General features: G+C 66.1%; 3 protein-coding genes across 6 annotated transcripts; 2 read left to right on the top strand and 1 right to left on the bottom strand.

Moving 5' to 3' along the window:
* The first annotated feature begins 742 nt into the window (after positions 1-742).
* On the top strand, positions 743-3,175 carry RAD9A (RAD9 checkpoint clamp component A). Of its 3 annotated transcripts, none has more exons than XM_048949092.1 (11): positions 743-816; positions 1,153-1,223; positions 1,300-1,419; positions 1,497-1,611; positions 1,678-1,777; positions 1,845-1,954; positions 2,023-2,129; positions 2,203-2,267; positions 2,347-2,451; positions 2,562-2,766; positions 2,848-3,175. In XM_048949092.1, the coding sequence occupies exons 3-11, from the start codon at positions 1,354-1,356 to the stop codon at positions 2,944-2,946; spliced, it is 972 nt and encodes a 323-aa protein (XP_048805049.1). In that variant the 5' UTR covers positions 743-816; positions 1,153-1,223; positions 1,300-1,353; the 3' UTR covers positions 2,947-3,175. The 3 variants fall into 3 exon arrangements, with proteins under 3 accessions (XP_048805049.1, XP_048805048.1, XP_048805047.1); XM_048949091.1 differs by lacking the exon at positions 743-816 and adding an exon at positions 907-1,080 and having other exon boundaries at positions 2,565-2,766; XM_048949090.1 differs by lacking the exon at positions 743-816 and adding an exon at positions 907-1,080.
* PPP1CA (protein phosphatase 1 catalytic subunit alpha) lies at positions 3,020-5,390 on the bottom strand. Its single transcript, XM_048949093.1, has 7 exons — positions 5,260-5,390; positions 4,714-4,845; positions 4,403-4,633; positions 4,008-4,112; positions 3,707-3,930; positions 3,400-3,534; positions 3,020-3,320 (listed from the first exon to the last, which is right to left on the bottom strand). The coding sequence occupies exons 1-7, from the start codon at positions 5,312-5,314 to the stop codon at positions 3,210-3,212; spliced, it is 993 nt and encodes a 330-aa protein (XP_048805050.1). The 5' UTR covers positions 5,315-5,390; the 3' UTR covers positions 3,020-3,209.
* Positions 5,391-6,281: 891 nt separating this feature from the next.
* On the top strand, positions 6,282-13,101 carry CARNS1 (carnosine synthase 1). 2 transcript variants are annotated; one of them, XM_048948914.1, is made up of 10 exons: positions 6,282-6,380; positions 6,745-6,765; positions 7,046-7,277; positions 7,950-8,039; positions 8,130-8,608; positions 8,854-9,034; positions 9,309-9,394; positions 9,655-9,886; positions 9,968-10,239; positions 10,770-13,101. In XM_048948914.1, exons 2-10 carry the CDS (start codon positions 6,763-6,765, stop codon positions 11,985-11,987), a joined length of 2,793 nt encoding a protein of 930 aa, XP_048804871.1. In that variant the 5' UTR covers positions 6,282-6,380; positions 6,745-6,762; the 3' UTR covers positions 11,988-13,101. The 2 variants fall into 2 exon arrangements, with proteins under 2 accessions (XP_048804871.1, XP_048804872.1); XM_048948915.1 differs by having other exon boundaries at positions 6,310-6,414.
* The last annotated feature ends 201 nt before the right edge of the window (positions 13,102-13,302 follow it).

The following is a 13,302-nucleotide window of genomic DNA, read 5'->3' as shown; positions in this document are numbered from 1 at the left end:
CCACCGACGACCTTTTGCAGTACCAGGAAGGGTTCTGACCCCAAACACCCACAGCCCCGGATGCTGGGAGGCTCTCCATTGTGCACTGAGGAAGGCAGCCGGCTCCAACTGGTGCACAGGGGAGCCCCGGCCCCCCCTGCATTGCGGACAACTGGTGGGGAGCTGCTGAGGGCCCAAAGGCCTCAGGGCCCCGTGGGTAGAGCAGGAGGAAGAAGAGCAGCTGCGGCCCACGGCACAGCACGGCTGAAGGCACAGCGTGACCCACGGCGGCAGAGCCAGCCCACGGCACTCACCTACAGGCACTGCAGACAACTGAGGAGCCCTTCCACGCCGGGTAGTAGGAAAGGCGCAGCACCAAAATTGGGCTGCGGGAAACCAGAGAGGCCCGGAGAAAGCCCCGCCTGAGGCGGAGGGCCTGAGGGGAAAACCGCGCCCGGGCCGGCGCTGTGCGGCACCCCACCCGGCCCACGAGTCCCCATCGCCTGAGGGGAGCGCACTCGGCCTCTCCCCGCCTCTGCTCCTCGAGGCCCCATTGGCTATGCGGCACGTCGCTCCGGCCGCTCTCCAATCCGCGGTGGCGCCTGTGTTCCACCACCCAATAGCGAGCGGGCCGGCCGGAGAGGGCCCGCCCCCGAGCGCTCCGAGGGGCGGAGGGGGCAGGGCCTCACTCCCAGCCCTGCCCCCGGTATCACGTGAGGCAATGCCCGCGGCTTGGACGCCGTCACGAGGCCGGGGCCACCAATGGGCCGCCAGCGGGGGCGGGAAGAAGGCGAGCTTCCGCCCAATGGGAGTGCGGCGGGCGCGGGAGTGGGGAAGGTGGCGGCGCAGCGCGGCAGTGAGGCGGGCGGGGGCTCCGCGGGGCCGGTGGGGGCGCAGGGGCGGGCGGGGCCGCGCAGGGCGCTGCCGGGGGGGCGCTGCGGGAGGCGGACGCGACCACCGGGCGTGGGGAGGGGGAGAGGCGGGGCCACCAGCCGGCCCCCCGAGGGGGTGGGGGGCGCGGCCTGGCGGGCCGGCCCTCCACGTGCTTTCCCCGCATCCCCGTCGCCATGAAGTGCGTTATCGAAGGCGGCAACGTGAAAGGTGGGATGGGGAGGCGGAGGGGGGCCGCGGGGTGCCGTCTGCCCCCATCTGACCTCCCCCCTCCACCCACAGCTCTCGGCCATGCCGTGCACGCGCTGTCCCGTGTCGGCGACCACCTCTACCTGGAGCCCTCTGACACTGGGGTATGGGCACAGGGGGATGCCGGGACGTGGCTGTGGCGCCCCCCGGTGCCCGGTGCCACCCCCTGTACGTCCTCAGCTGTCCCTGCGTGCCGCCAGTGCCTCCCGCTCCGCCTTTGCCTCCTTTTTCTTCATGCCGCTATTCTTCCAGCGTTATGAGCCAGGCCCCCCCAGCACCCGCTGCAAAGTGCTGATGAAGGTGCAGGCCCCCCCCCAGGTGCCCCCTACGTCTGTGCCTCCAGGAGGGACAGGCAGTGATGCTGTCCTTATCCCCAGTCCTTCCTGGGCGTGTTCCGCTCGCTGCCAACTCTGGACAAGTCGGTGGAGCGCTGCCTGGTGGTGCTGCGGCCCTGCGCTGGGCACCTGGTGTTACAGCTGCACTGCAAGCACGGTGAGGGGGAGGTGACTGCATTGGGGTCACGGGGCTACAGCGGGGCTTAATGAGGCTGTCCTGCAGGTGTCACCCGCACCCACCAGCTGGCCTTCCAGGAGTGTGAGCGGCTGCAGGCCATCTTCGACACGCAGAGCTGCGCCAGCCGGCTGCGTGCTCCTGCACAGTGAGTGCTGGGGGATGTGGGGTGGGGGCCGCTGGGGGGGTCATGGTGCTGAGTGCCCTCACTGCAGGGTGCTGGCGGAGGCGGTGGTGCACTTCCCGCAGACACTGGCAGAGGTGACGCTGGGAGCTGCTGCTGGGGGCCGAATCGGGCTGCGCAGCCATCTGGAGGAGGGCAGTGGTGAGTGGGGATGGGGCACGGGGACAGGGAGGGGTCTGCTGGAGCTGGCGCTGACTGCTGCACTGCAGAGCCCGGCAAGGCCATGGTGACAGAGCTGTGGTTGGCGCCGGATGAGTTCCAGGAGGTGGCAGTGGTGCCCGGCTCCTGCATCACTTTCTGTCTCAAGGAGTTCAGGGTGAGTGTGACCGTGACCCTATGCCCCACATCCCGGTGGCCCCTCAGACCCACTAAGCCCCATCTCCCCCCAGGGGCTCCTGAGCTTCGCCGAGGCCTCCAGCCTGCCCCTCACCATCCACTATGATGAGCCCGGCAGGTAGGAGCCAACGCCACAGTGTCCCTCATTCACCCAGACCCATCCTTCAGGACTTCCCACAGTCCATGTGTGCCCCCAGGCCAGCCATCTTCAGCCTGGATGACTCCCTGATGGAGGCACACCTTGTCCTGGCCACCCTCCTGGACCCAGAGAGCGACTCGCAGCCACCCCCTGCCGCCAATGGGTAACGGCCATCAGACAGGATCAGAGTGAACGGCCCCATGCTGCCAGCAGTAGGGACTAGTGTACAGTCCTAATGCTGCCTGACATTTACTCACTCACTGTCCCCTCCAGCAGCGTCTCCCACCCACCTGCCCCCTCGGATGACTTTGCTGATGACCTTGAGACCTACATGGTGGCCTTGGAAAGTAGTGCCTGTGAAGGGGATGCAGGGGCACCCCCCAGCCCCACCTTCTCCCTGCACACACCTCACCCTGCAAAAAGCGACACTGAGGAGGAGGAGGATGGAGCTGTGCCAGGGACACCCCCTCACAAGAAGGTGTGGCATGGGCACTGACGTGGGGGGAGGGGGTAGAGGACTGGCATGGACCTCTGACCCTGTATCTTTTCACTCCCCAAGTTCCGCTCGCTGTTTTTTGGTTCTGTGCTGACACCAAGGGGGCCTGGCCCAGCCCCCAGCCAGGAGGTATTGGCAGAGGACAGCGATGCTGAGTGCTGAGAGCCCCCATTCCGATGCCACAGCGCAGCAGCTGGCACTGTCTGGCCATGCAGGATAATCCCAAACCCACATGTTAAGACCCATTACAAGTTTATTCCCCAAAAAAGCCTCCTGCCCTGCCTCCACTGCCATCCAAGGGGCAGGTCCTGCCCCAGAGGGCGCATTTGGTACAGTAGAAAGTGGCAGGGGGGACAGGATCTTACAAATAAAAAAACAAATGGAGAGAGGAGCAACCTGGTGCTGGGGCTGCTGGTGACGGGCACTCACTTCTTGGCTTTCGCAGAGTTGCGTGGCGGGGTGACAGGGCGGCCAGCGGGGTTCAGCCCACTGAACTGCCCATACTTGCCCTTGTTCTTGTCTGCCGGTTTCAGAATCTGCAGGGAAGAGGGTGAGCGGGGGGGCTGCGGGCAGAGCCCTGCGTGCTGCCGCCTCCCCAGCAAAGCCCTGACTCACCTGGAAGGAACACATGAGAGTCTCATCCACGCTCATCATGGCGCCTGCGTTGTCAAACTCCCCGCAGTAGTTGGGTGCAGAGAAGAGGGTGACGAGCTGGCGCTTGGCAAAGAACTCGTAGCCATCCTCCACCACCTGCGGGGCGGCAGCACTCAGATCTCCCTGTGCACTGTGCACGGGGCCCACAAACCCCCCCCAAGGGACAGCATCCCCCTCAAAAGAGCCCGACCACATCCTCAAGTGTAAATGTCCGCTTCTGGGAAAAACTCCACTGGTGTGGAGCCTGGGTGGGGCCTGAGCCCAGTACCTGGTGTGCCCGGCAGATGAGATCCAGGTCGTGCTTGTGCAGGAACTTGGCCACCACCTCAGCCCCAAAGGTGAAGGAGACACCGCGGTCGTTCTCGCCCCAGCCCTGCACATCCTTGTCAGGGTCAGACCAGAGCAGATCACACAGCAGGCCCTGGTCGGGCACGTCTGTGGGTCGCATGATGCGCCGGATCTGCTCCATCGACTGCAGGTCAGGGGACAGCCCTGCATGGGACAGGAGCATCAGGTTATGCTGTAGGGCAGCCTCTGGACCCAGGCAGCAGCCCCAGCCCCGTGCCCACCTCCGTGGCAGCAGAAGATCTTCTCATCCACAATGGCAGCAATGGGCAAGCAGTTGAAGCAGTCGGTGAAGGTCTTCCACAGCTTGATGTTGTATCGCCGCTTGCCTGTAAGGCAGCAGGGTGGGTGCTCACAGAAGCCCTTCCTGTGGGCTGTGCTCCACCCTCTCCACCCCCCCATGTCCCACACTGCACACAGGGTGGCACTGAACCCTCCAGGGGGGTGGGAGGGGTTGCTGGGTGGCTGGGATGGGGACATGAGGTCTGCAGGAGATGGAAGAGCTGCAGACAGGGACGGCAGTGGGGACTTTAGGCTGACTGCATGTATGGCGTTGGTACTGGGGTGAGAAGGCGGGGGCAGTCCTGTTTGTCAGCAGTGGGGTCGGTGTGGCACTCACACTCGTCATAGAAGCCATAGATGCGGTTGATGCTGGCACATTCATGGTTGCCACGCAGCAGGAAGAAGTTCTCAGGGTACTTGATCTTGTAGGCCAGCAGCAGGCAGATGGTCTCCAGTGACTGTTTGCCCCGGTCCACGTAGTCACCCAGAAACAGGTAGTTGCTCTCGGGGGGAAAGCCCCCGTACTCAAAGAGCCGCAGCAAGTCGTAGTACTGCCCGTGGATGTCACCTGTCAGAGGATCACAGGGGACACACAGTGACGCTGGCACCCAGCCCACCCCCTTCCCTCCCCCCCGGCCTGCTGCTCACCACAGATCTTGAGGGGGGCTTCCAGCTCCAGCAGGATGGGCTGGCTCAGGAATATCTCCCGTGACTTCAGGCACAGCCCCCGGATCTCGTTCTCTGTCAGCTGTACGTTCTTCCCCGGCCGCGAGCCTTGCACTGTGCAGGGGTGGCCTTCAGCGAAACCCACTCCAGCCCCGGAGCTCCCGGAGACGGCTGTGTCCCAGCAGTCCCGCGTAGCTCCCAGGGCCCCGGGCCCTCCACAGCCCCCCGCTCACCCGCAGCCCTTCTCTTTCCCACAGCCTCCCGGATCCCTCAATAGCCCCCCCAGGGCCCCCACCTCCCGGCTCCCCACAGTCCCCCGAGGCCCCACGGCCCCCCCGATCCCCGGCAGCTCCCCGGTGTCCCGCAGCCCCCATACTGCCATTGCTCCCCACGGCCCACGTTTCCCCGCGGGCCCCGGCTCTCACCCCCGCCCTCCAGCTCAGCGGCTGGAGGCAGAGCCCTCGCGGCACACCCCGGCCCTTCCCGCCCCTAGCCGCGCCCAAGGTCGTCTCGAAGCCCACCGCTCACCCTCCAGGAGGCGGCCGATGATGGAGTCGAGGTTGAGCTTCTCGGTGTCCGCCATGGCCGCCGGACGCTGCTTCCCCCCCGGCCCCGGCCCGCCCCGGCCCCGGCCCCGCAGCCATAGAGAGCGGCCGGGGCGAGCGGCGGGTGGGGAGGGCGCCCCCTGCCGGATCGGAGGCCGCGGAGGCGCGTCGTGGCTCCGCGCTCCCACGGGGCGCTGCCGGGACGGCCGCGCCGTGCCGTTCGTTGCCCGGAGGCCGTTGCTACCCTCGCGGCGCGGGGACGCGCGTGGGGAGCTCCGCGGGGACGCGTACCAGCGGTGCCACTTGCGCCACGGGCTCCACCTGCGTCACTTGTGCCACTTGTGCATCAGTGCCACTTGTGCCGCCATGCCGCTGCTGCAACCCCCCACGTGCCATGCGAGCCGTGCGGTGCCGCCAGACCCTGGCCCGGCGCCCGTGGTGACATTTCAGCCCCGCGGTGTCAGCTGCGCTGCTGTCCCCGACCGACCCCAGCAACTGTCCCTGGCTCCGGTGCCGGCTGCGTGCCCCGCTGCTCGTGTCCTGTGTCCCCAAATCCGTGCAGCCTCACATCCCGCTGTTGTCATATCCCCATGTCTCCGTGTCCTCGAATCCAGCCGTCCCCATTCCGACATTCCTCAGCCGCCATGTCCCCTATTCTCAAATCCCCTGTTTCCCATATCCTTGCGTTCCCTTACCTCCATATCCTCCTATCCACCTGTTGCCACATCCCCATACCCTTGTCTCCACGTATCCTCATATTCCCAAATCCTCGCGTCCCCAAATTCCTGTAACCCCATAAACCTTTCTCCCCAGGCCTCCATGTGCCCCATCTCCATTTCCCCATACTTCTATGCCCCATATACTCGTGCCCCCGCATCCTCACTTCCACGGCCCCATAGCTCCCTCACACCCCACACCCCTGAACCAAGGTGTCCGCACACCCCGCACATCCTCCGACCCCTCTCCCCCGCCTCCCCGCCCCGCCCTGCTCCCTCCCCCGGGGACGCCCCTCTGCCGCTGGAGGCGCCTTCGCCGCCGGTGCAGAACGGGCGAAGCTCCGCGGGCACTGCCGCCACAGCCGCCCGACAGCGACAGCGACCGCCGGTGGGTGCGGGCGGCGGCGGCACCACGCGTGTCAGTGGGTATTCGCGTGCGCTGTTCCACGAGTGTCCGGCGGCGAAATCGCGGGCAGCCGTCGCGCTAAGCCGAGGGACGTGCGGGGCGGCACCGCGCGGCGCCGGGGACGGGCGGGTGGAAGCCGGGGACAATAGCTCTCTGTGCCGCTAAGCCGGGGCACGGGGCTGCCCCACTGCCAGCGACCACGCGTGACTGCGGGCACGGCTCGTCCCCGCGGGGCCGCGTGGCCGCGCGTGCCTCGGTTTCCCTCCGAGCGCACCGTGGCACCGCGGGGCGGCTGACCGCGCCGGCCGCGTCCTGCTCACTGTAGCCCCCCTCCCGTCTCTTGCAGCCCTCCGACGCCCGCGGCATGGTGAGTGGTGGCACGGGGCGTGAGGGCAGGGGGCCCCTTCCCCTTCTCGGCGGGGCTGGGTGGTGCCGGCGCTCCGTGTGGCAGCGCCGTGCCCACCGCCTCCGCGTGACCCTGCGGGGACAAGGGGACGCTTTGTCCGGGGGCTGGCACCGCTCCCGGGCACCCCGACACCACCGCCCCAGCGACGTCCCTTGGCTGCCCGATGCCCCCCCTGAACCTACGGCCCTCGTGCCCGTTGCGGTGCCCGTTGCGGTGCCAGCTCGGCCGTGCCCTGTGACAGCTCTCAGAGGACCAGCTGAGCGCGGAGCAGGCTCTGGGCATGAAGGAGCAGGAGTGGACCGGCCCCGAGGCGCTGTGCCCGGGCTGGCAGGAGGAGGAAGTGTCCGACGGCGAGGGACCCGAGGACAGCGAGCACCCTGACCCCACTGCCCATGCCTATGAGGTGCTGCAGCGCACCCTGCGCCTGGAGGGGATGCCCCTCACCGTAGACCGCACCGGCCAGCCGCGCTCTGGTATGGGTACAGGAGGCACTGGTATGGGTATGGGAGGCACTGGTATGGGTATGGGTGGCACAGGGTGGTGGGGTGCTAGGATAGGGCAGTACAGAGTCTTGGTGTGGCCTGGGGATGCAGTGCCAGGCTGGGGTTGTGGTACAGCACCATGGTGCCAAGCTGGGGACACCAGGCTGCTAAGAGGTGGGTTGGCAGCAGGGCACAGTGCTGGTGTCTTGCCAGAAGAAAGTTTATAGGACTTTCTTCTTTTTGCTCTGTTAGTGTGGCACACCTGGCCCAGAAGTTAAGCCAGCAGGAGGTGGTGCCTTCGTTGCCACGCAAAGCATTATCACCTATGGCAGTGGCAGGTCCTTCAAGCTGCACCCTGAAAAAGACTGCTTGTTCCCTATCTGCTTATGTTTACAATCGTGAGCAGCAGTCCTGGAGCACGGTGGCACCCACCACTTGCCCCTCTAGATAATTAGCAGTTGTCAGTCTTATCACCGAAAAGGCCTCACGAAGCGAGCTTTGCGACAAAAAAAAACAGTTTTGTGTTTCACAGCTGGGCTGGGGACTGTGGTGCCAGCTTGGGGTTGTGGTGCTGGGCTGGGGTCACAGTGCCGGGCTGAGGACACGGGCTGCTCACATGAGGTGGCAGCAGGTCCCATGCACCCTACCACTGCCTTGCTGCAGGATTTGGCCAGCTGGATATGACTGTGTGCATCCTGGGCTCCCCCAGTGCCTTCCTGCCCATCTTGCTGGAGGGTGGCTCCCGCTGCCCAGGTGAGTATGGCCCTGTCCCCCAGGCCTGGCTGCCAACAGCCCCCCTGGTGTATGGGGACACAGCCACTGCTCATCCCGTGCCACCCACAGGTGCCATGGTGCTGTGCCTGGCACCTGCCTGGGCCAGCCGCGTACCCTCAGAGACATCACCAGGCGCGTGGTCCCTGCTGCTCTCCAGGGGGGTCTCCTTCGAGGCAGGGGGCTGCACTGCCCTGGAAGAATTTGTGCCTCCCCGGCGTGCTACCTACGTCACTGGCACCTTTGGGTCGGAGGGCAGTTGGGAGGGTGAGCTGGCCCGTGACCTTGATTGCCCTACTGGAGGCTCAGCACCACTGGCACGCTGGCTGGAGGACCCCCTGCTCTCTCGCTGGTTGCTGTCTGCCCGCGCCGGCCTGCCTGTGCCCCCCACCCTGGCCTTCACCACGGGGCTGTGGGAGACCCTGCCTGAGGAGCCCAAACCCCCCGGGGTGCGCCTGGTGAGGCTGCAGGACCCCCGTGGTCAGGAGAGCCTGGTGCAGGATGAGGTGGTCGCCTTCCTGGAGGGCAGCACCATGCGGCCCTACGATCAGGTGGGGACAGCAGGGGGGACATGGCACAATGTGGGGGAGGGGGGTGGCAGAGGGGGGGACAGGGTGGCACGATGCTCGGGTGGAGTGGGATGGGATGACATGGGACAGGGTAACATGGTTCTGCATGGGACAGGGGCGGCAGGATGGTGCAGTCTGGTGGCATGGGGTAACATGGCATTGCAGGGAACATGGTGGCATGCAGTGCTGTGAAAGGGTGGCATGGGGTGACACTGCCCTGCACACAGGTGGCAGTGCGGCTGTCAGGGTGGCGGTGGCGTGGAACGGACCCCCGCAGCACCCACAGGAAGGTGGAGGGCAAGGCAGTGGCACAGGCAGTGGCAGCCCTGCTGAAGGGCCTACGTGAGGAGGAGAGCATCCTGCTGGAAGCCCTGGTGCCCACCGGCCGCCTGCCCACGCTGCCCCCACGTAAGACCCCCCTCGGATACCCACCACTCAGGAAGGGCTTCTGGGGGCTCCCTCGTGTCTGCTTGTGGGTGGGGGGTGGCCACCTCGGACTCAGTCCCTAAGGGTGGGGGGAAGGTAACCTGCCCCTCCTGTCCCCTGGGCTGGGGGTGAGCGTGGCACTGGGGGGGGGACCGTCCTTGGCTGGGACCCCCTTCCCTGGGGCTGGGGCACCGCAGGGTGAGCTGGGGGCTGTGGGTGGGATGCTGCTGTCCCTGCCCTGTCCCTCACCCCTCAGGCAGCGCAGCCCCGCGGCTGCCCATGGCCCTGCGCATCTGCACCGTCGTCTGCCGGTCCTGGGGAGACCGGCCCCAGCTCTGCCAGGTACGGTCTGGGGACGGGGCTGGCGGGTACACACCCGTGCGTGGCGTCTGAAGCCTCCACCCCCTTTCCTGCAGCCCCTCTCCTTGGGCCAGGTGTGGCTGGGGGTGGCTGCGAGCATCCCCTGCCCCGGGCTCTGGGTGCCAGCACAAGGCCCCATGAGTCCCCGTGTCCCAGGGGCTGGCAGCCCACATCCCTGCCTCGGGGACACCCACCTGCATCCCAGTGTCACCCTGTGTCCTCTTGGTGGCGTGTCCCCACAGGTGGCCTGTACTGTGGGGCGGGCAGAGGTGCCGGTGCGGCACGGTTCGCTGCTGCCCTTGGGCCTGGACTCCAGCCTGCGGCAGTGGGGCCTGGCAGATGCGGCACAGCGGCAGGCACTGGCAGGGCGGCTGCGGGAGGCTGCCGAAGCCAGCATGGCTGCCGTCCTAGCTGCGGAGGGCGAGCTGAGCCCCGCTCAGCGTGGCGGTGCCCGTGCCCACACCGACGTCCTTGGTGAGCTCTGACCTCGGCCTGCTCCCTTGGTGTCAAGTGGGGCTGATGGCCTTGTGGCACTGAGTGCTCTGTGTCCCCAAGGTGTGGATTTCCTGTTGGCGTGCGTGGATGACACCCTGGAATTGGTGGCCCTCTCTACCAACTGCCTGCGCTGCCTGGAGACGTGCCTGCTGGTTGAGGGCATGGGGCATGATGTGGGGCAGCCGGCTGGAGACGTGCCGCGACTGCTGGCCGAGTGCCTGCTGCACCGGGCGCAGTGCCGCCTAGTTGAAGGCAAGGACATCCTGCTGATTGGGGCTGGAGGAGCCAGCAAGAGCTTCGTCTGGGAGGCAGCACGCGAGTACGGCCTGCGGGTGAGCAGATTGGGCCAACAGTAGGCTTCAGAGTGAACGCTGGGTGCTGTGGCTTTCAGTAGGCTTCAGAGTGAAAGCGAAGCTAGGGAATGACACCGGGAATGAACAAAGAGGACCTGTAATGGCTGGGGTCAGGGAAGCTAGGATAGAGACTGTGGGGACCTGGTTGTGGTGGGAATGGGAACAGAGATGGGTAGGGCTGAGGACAGCCTATGTATGTGGGAACTGCACTGGGGACAGGGGTCTTAAGGCCAGGGATGAGGGCGCGGACGATCAGGAACTGGAAGGACGGGAACAGGCTGAGTACAGGGGCACTGGTACTGGCTGGAGACTGGGAATTAAAGATGGGGATGGGCAGACCAGGACTTGGTGGGGATGAGGACAGACTGGGGATGTGGGCAGGGCACCAGGACCAGGGACAGAGATGATGGAGCCGTCTGTAGGCTTCACAGTGAACGCTGGGTAGCGTTGCCATGGGGTGGGCACATTGTGTCCCACCACTCCGTGGTGCCACCAACTTGGTGCTGCAGATCCACCTGGTAGAGTCGGACCCCGAGCACTTTGCGGCTGGGCTGGTGGAGACCTTCCTGCCTTATGACAGCCGGGAGCACCGTCGGGACGAGGAGCACGCTGAGCACGTGCTGGAGATGCTGCGCGCTCGCGGGCTGCGGCCTGACGCCTGCCTCTCCTACTGGGATGACTGCGTGGTGCTGACAGCGCTGCTGTGCCAGCGGCTGGGCTTGCCCGGCTGCTCTCCCGCCGCCATACGCCTGGCCAAGCAGAAGAGCCGTACCCACCAGCACCTGCAGCGCTGCCGCCACGGCCGCCCGCCTCCGGCCGCCTTCGCCGTGCCTTGCCGCCGGCTGCGCAGCCACGGCGACGTGGAGCAGGCGGCGGGCACCGTGCCCTTCCCTGCTGTGGCCAAGCTGGAATTCGGGGCGGGGGCGGTGGGCGTGCGGCTGGTGGAGAGCGCCGGGCAGTGCCACGCGCATGCGGCCCAGCTGTGGCACGACCTGAGGGCCGACGCCGACCACCCGGGCATCGGGCTGGGCTGGGGCAACACCATGCTGCTGATGGAGTACGTGCCAGGCACTGAGCACGATGTCGACCTGGTGCTGTTCGAGGGCCGGCTGCTGGGCGCCTGGGTGTCGGACAACGGCCCCACACGCCTCCCCACCTTCCTGGAGACGGCGGCCATACTGCCCTCCTGCCTGCCCGCTGACCGGCAGGCCCAGCTGGTGCGGGCAGCCCTGCGCTGCTGCCGGGCCTGCGGGCTACGGCACGGCGTCTTCAACGTGGAGCTGAAGCTGGGCCCTGCCGGGCCACGCCTGCTGGAGATCAACCCTCGCATGGGCGGCTTCTACCTGCGCGACTGGATCCGCGCCGTCTATGGGCCTGACCTGCTGCTGGCCGCCGTGCTGCTGGCGCTGGGCCTGCCGCCCGTGCTGCCCTCCCGGCCTTCGCCCCGCCAGCAGCTGGCGGGCATCATGTGCCTGGCGTCGGAGCATGGCCAGGCCCTGCGCGGCGGTGTCATGGAGGCCCTGCAGGGCCTGCAGCGGCAAGGCCTGGTGCGCCTCAACCCGCTCTTTGAGGAGGCAGGCGGGCGCTACGAGGAGCCCTGCCTGAGCGTGGCCTGCACCGGGAATGGCCCCGCCGAGGCCTGCGGGCGGCTGCTGGGGCTGTGCCAGGCACTGGGCATCGACTCGCCCCAGTACCCCGTCAGTCATTTCCTCTCCCACTTCAAATAGCCACGGCGGGGCTGGGGACGCGGGGCCGGGGCCGGGCTTCGCATCCCCCAGATCCCCCCCAGAGGCCCGCACCCCAATCTCAACCCCCCGCTCTCTCGGGGTTGGGCTGTGGGCTGTGGGCCTGTAGCAACACGGCGGCCCCACGACACGCAGCATGGCCCTCGATGCAGCATGGGAGCTGCAGCAATGGGGAGAGCCTGCAGAGCAGGCTGTAACAGAGCAGCCCATAGTAACAGGCAAACATGAGGAGCCCCTCCTAAAACCACTGAGTGTGGGGAGATCCCGTTGTAACAGGCAAACATGAGGAAACGATGCAGTATGAGGGGAGCACACAGTAAGAGATGACCATCGTGAGACCCTGTGACAGAGGATAAATACTGGGAGATCCTACAATAACACCTGTGTGAGGGGAGACCCCACAGTGATAGAACAGCACGGGGAGATCCTACAGTAACAGGCGTATAGCAGAGATCCACTGCAGAAGCAGGAGACCCTACAATAACAGGAGCGGGAGGCACCTGCACTGAGAACTGTGCATGGGGATATCCCGTGAGAACACCCCGTTGCTGGGGAGACCCTACAGTAACAAACCTGACAGTGGCAAAGCAGCGTGAGGAGAATCTCCCCGTGTCTCACGATCCCAGGATGATGCCACGTGATAACAGCGTGTCACAGCCACTGCCACCATCAACGGGGAAACGGCACCTGCAAGTGGCAGCAAGAGACCCTACAATAACAGCAACCCTGCAGTGACACACGGCCCACGTGGCTGAAACCATACAGTAATAGCAGTGTTCGCAGCAGCCTGTGTAGTGCCTGAAGCCTTATAACAATAGACCACGTACTGCCTGAGACCCTGCAGTAACAGCAGCGACCCTGCAGTAACACAGCCCACATAGTGCCCGAGACCCTGCAATAACAACACAGACCCCACAATAACACAGGAGTGCAGTAGCAGCCCGAGGCCCAGTTGGAGGTTCTTCTGGTGGTCGCCTCCAGTCCGACCCCCCAAGCACCTCACGACCCGTGGAAGTGGCACAATCCCAACCCGGGCCCGGGGAGCACCCCCAGAGCCACGTGCACCAATAAAGGCTGCAGAGCGCCAACTCAGTGCGTCAAGGCCCGTGTTTATTTCGGGGAGGTTCCCCTCCCAGCAATCCCCCCGCGGGGCTCCGTGCGCCAGCGCTGACATTTGGGGCCGACCCCTGCCCTTTGGGAGACACCCGAGACGGAGGGGCGCAGCCTGGCCTACGGGGCGTAGCAAACACTGGCGTTGCTAGTGCTGGTGGGCGTGGCTAAGTCTGATGGGCGTGGC

Source organism: Lagopus muta, chromosome 6, assembly GCF_023343835.1.
Source record: "Lagopus muta isolate bLagMut1 chromosome 6, bLagMut1 primary, whole genome shotgun sequence".
Lineage (NCBI taxonomy): Eukaryota > Metazoa > Chordata > Aves > Galliformes > Phasianidae > Lagopus > Lagopus muta.
This window is presented reverse-complemented; position numbering and strand designations above follow the sequence as displayed.

Coding starts and splice junctions, on each gene's coding strand:
- RAD9A (XM_048949090.1), top strand. CDS start 1,047: ATGAAGTGCGTTATCGAAGGCGGCAACGTGAAAG. Junction 1,081..1,152: donor CGAAGGCGGCAACGTGAAAG/GTGGGATGGGGA, acceptor CTCCACCCACAG/CTCTCGGCCATGCCGTGCAC. Junction 1,420..1,496: donor GCTGCAAAGTGCTGATGAAG/GTGCAGGCCCCC, acceptor CCTTATCCCCAG/TCCTTCCTGGGCGTGTTCCG.
- CARNS1 (XM_048948914.1), top strand. Junction 9,035..9,308: donor CCTGCCCACGCTGCCCCCAC/GTAAGACCCCCC, acceptor CTCACCCCTCAG/GCAGCGCAGCCCCGCGGCTG. Junction 9,395..9,654: donor ACCGGCCCCAGCTCTGCCAG/GTACGGTCTGGG, acceptor GTGTCCCCACAG/GTGGCCTGTACTGTGGGGCG.
- PPP1CA (XM_048949093.1), bottom strand. CDS start 5,314: ATGGCGGACACCGAGAAGCTCAACCTCGACTCCATCATCGGCCGCCTC. Junction 4,634..4,713: donor AGCCCCCCTCAAGATCTGTG/GTGAGCAGCAGG, acceptor ATCCTCTGACAG/GTGACATCCACGGGCAGTAC. Junction 3,931..4,007: donor GATCTTCTGCTGCCACGGAG/GTGGGCACGGGG, acceptor TGTCCCATGCAG/GGCTGTCCCCTGACCTGCAG.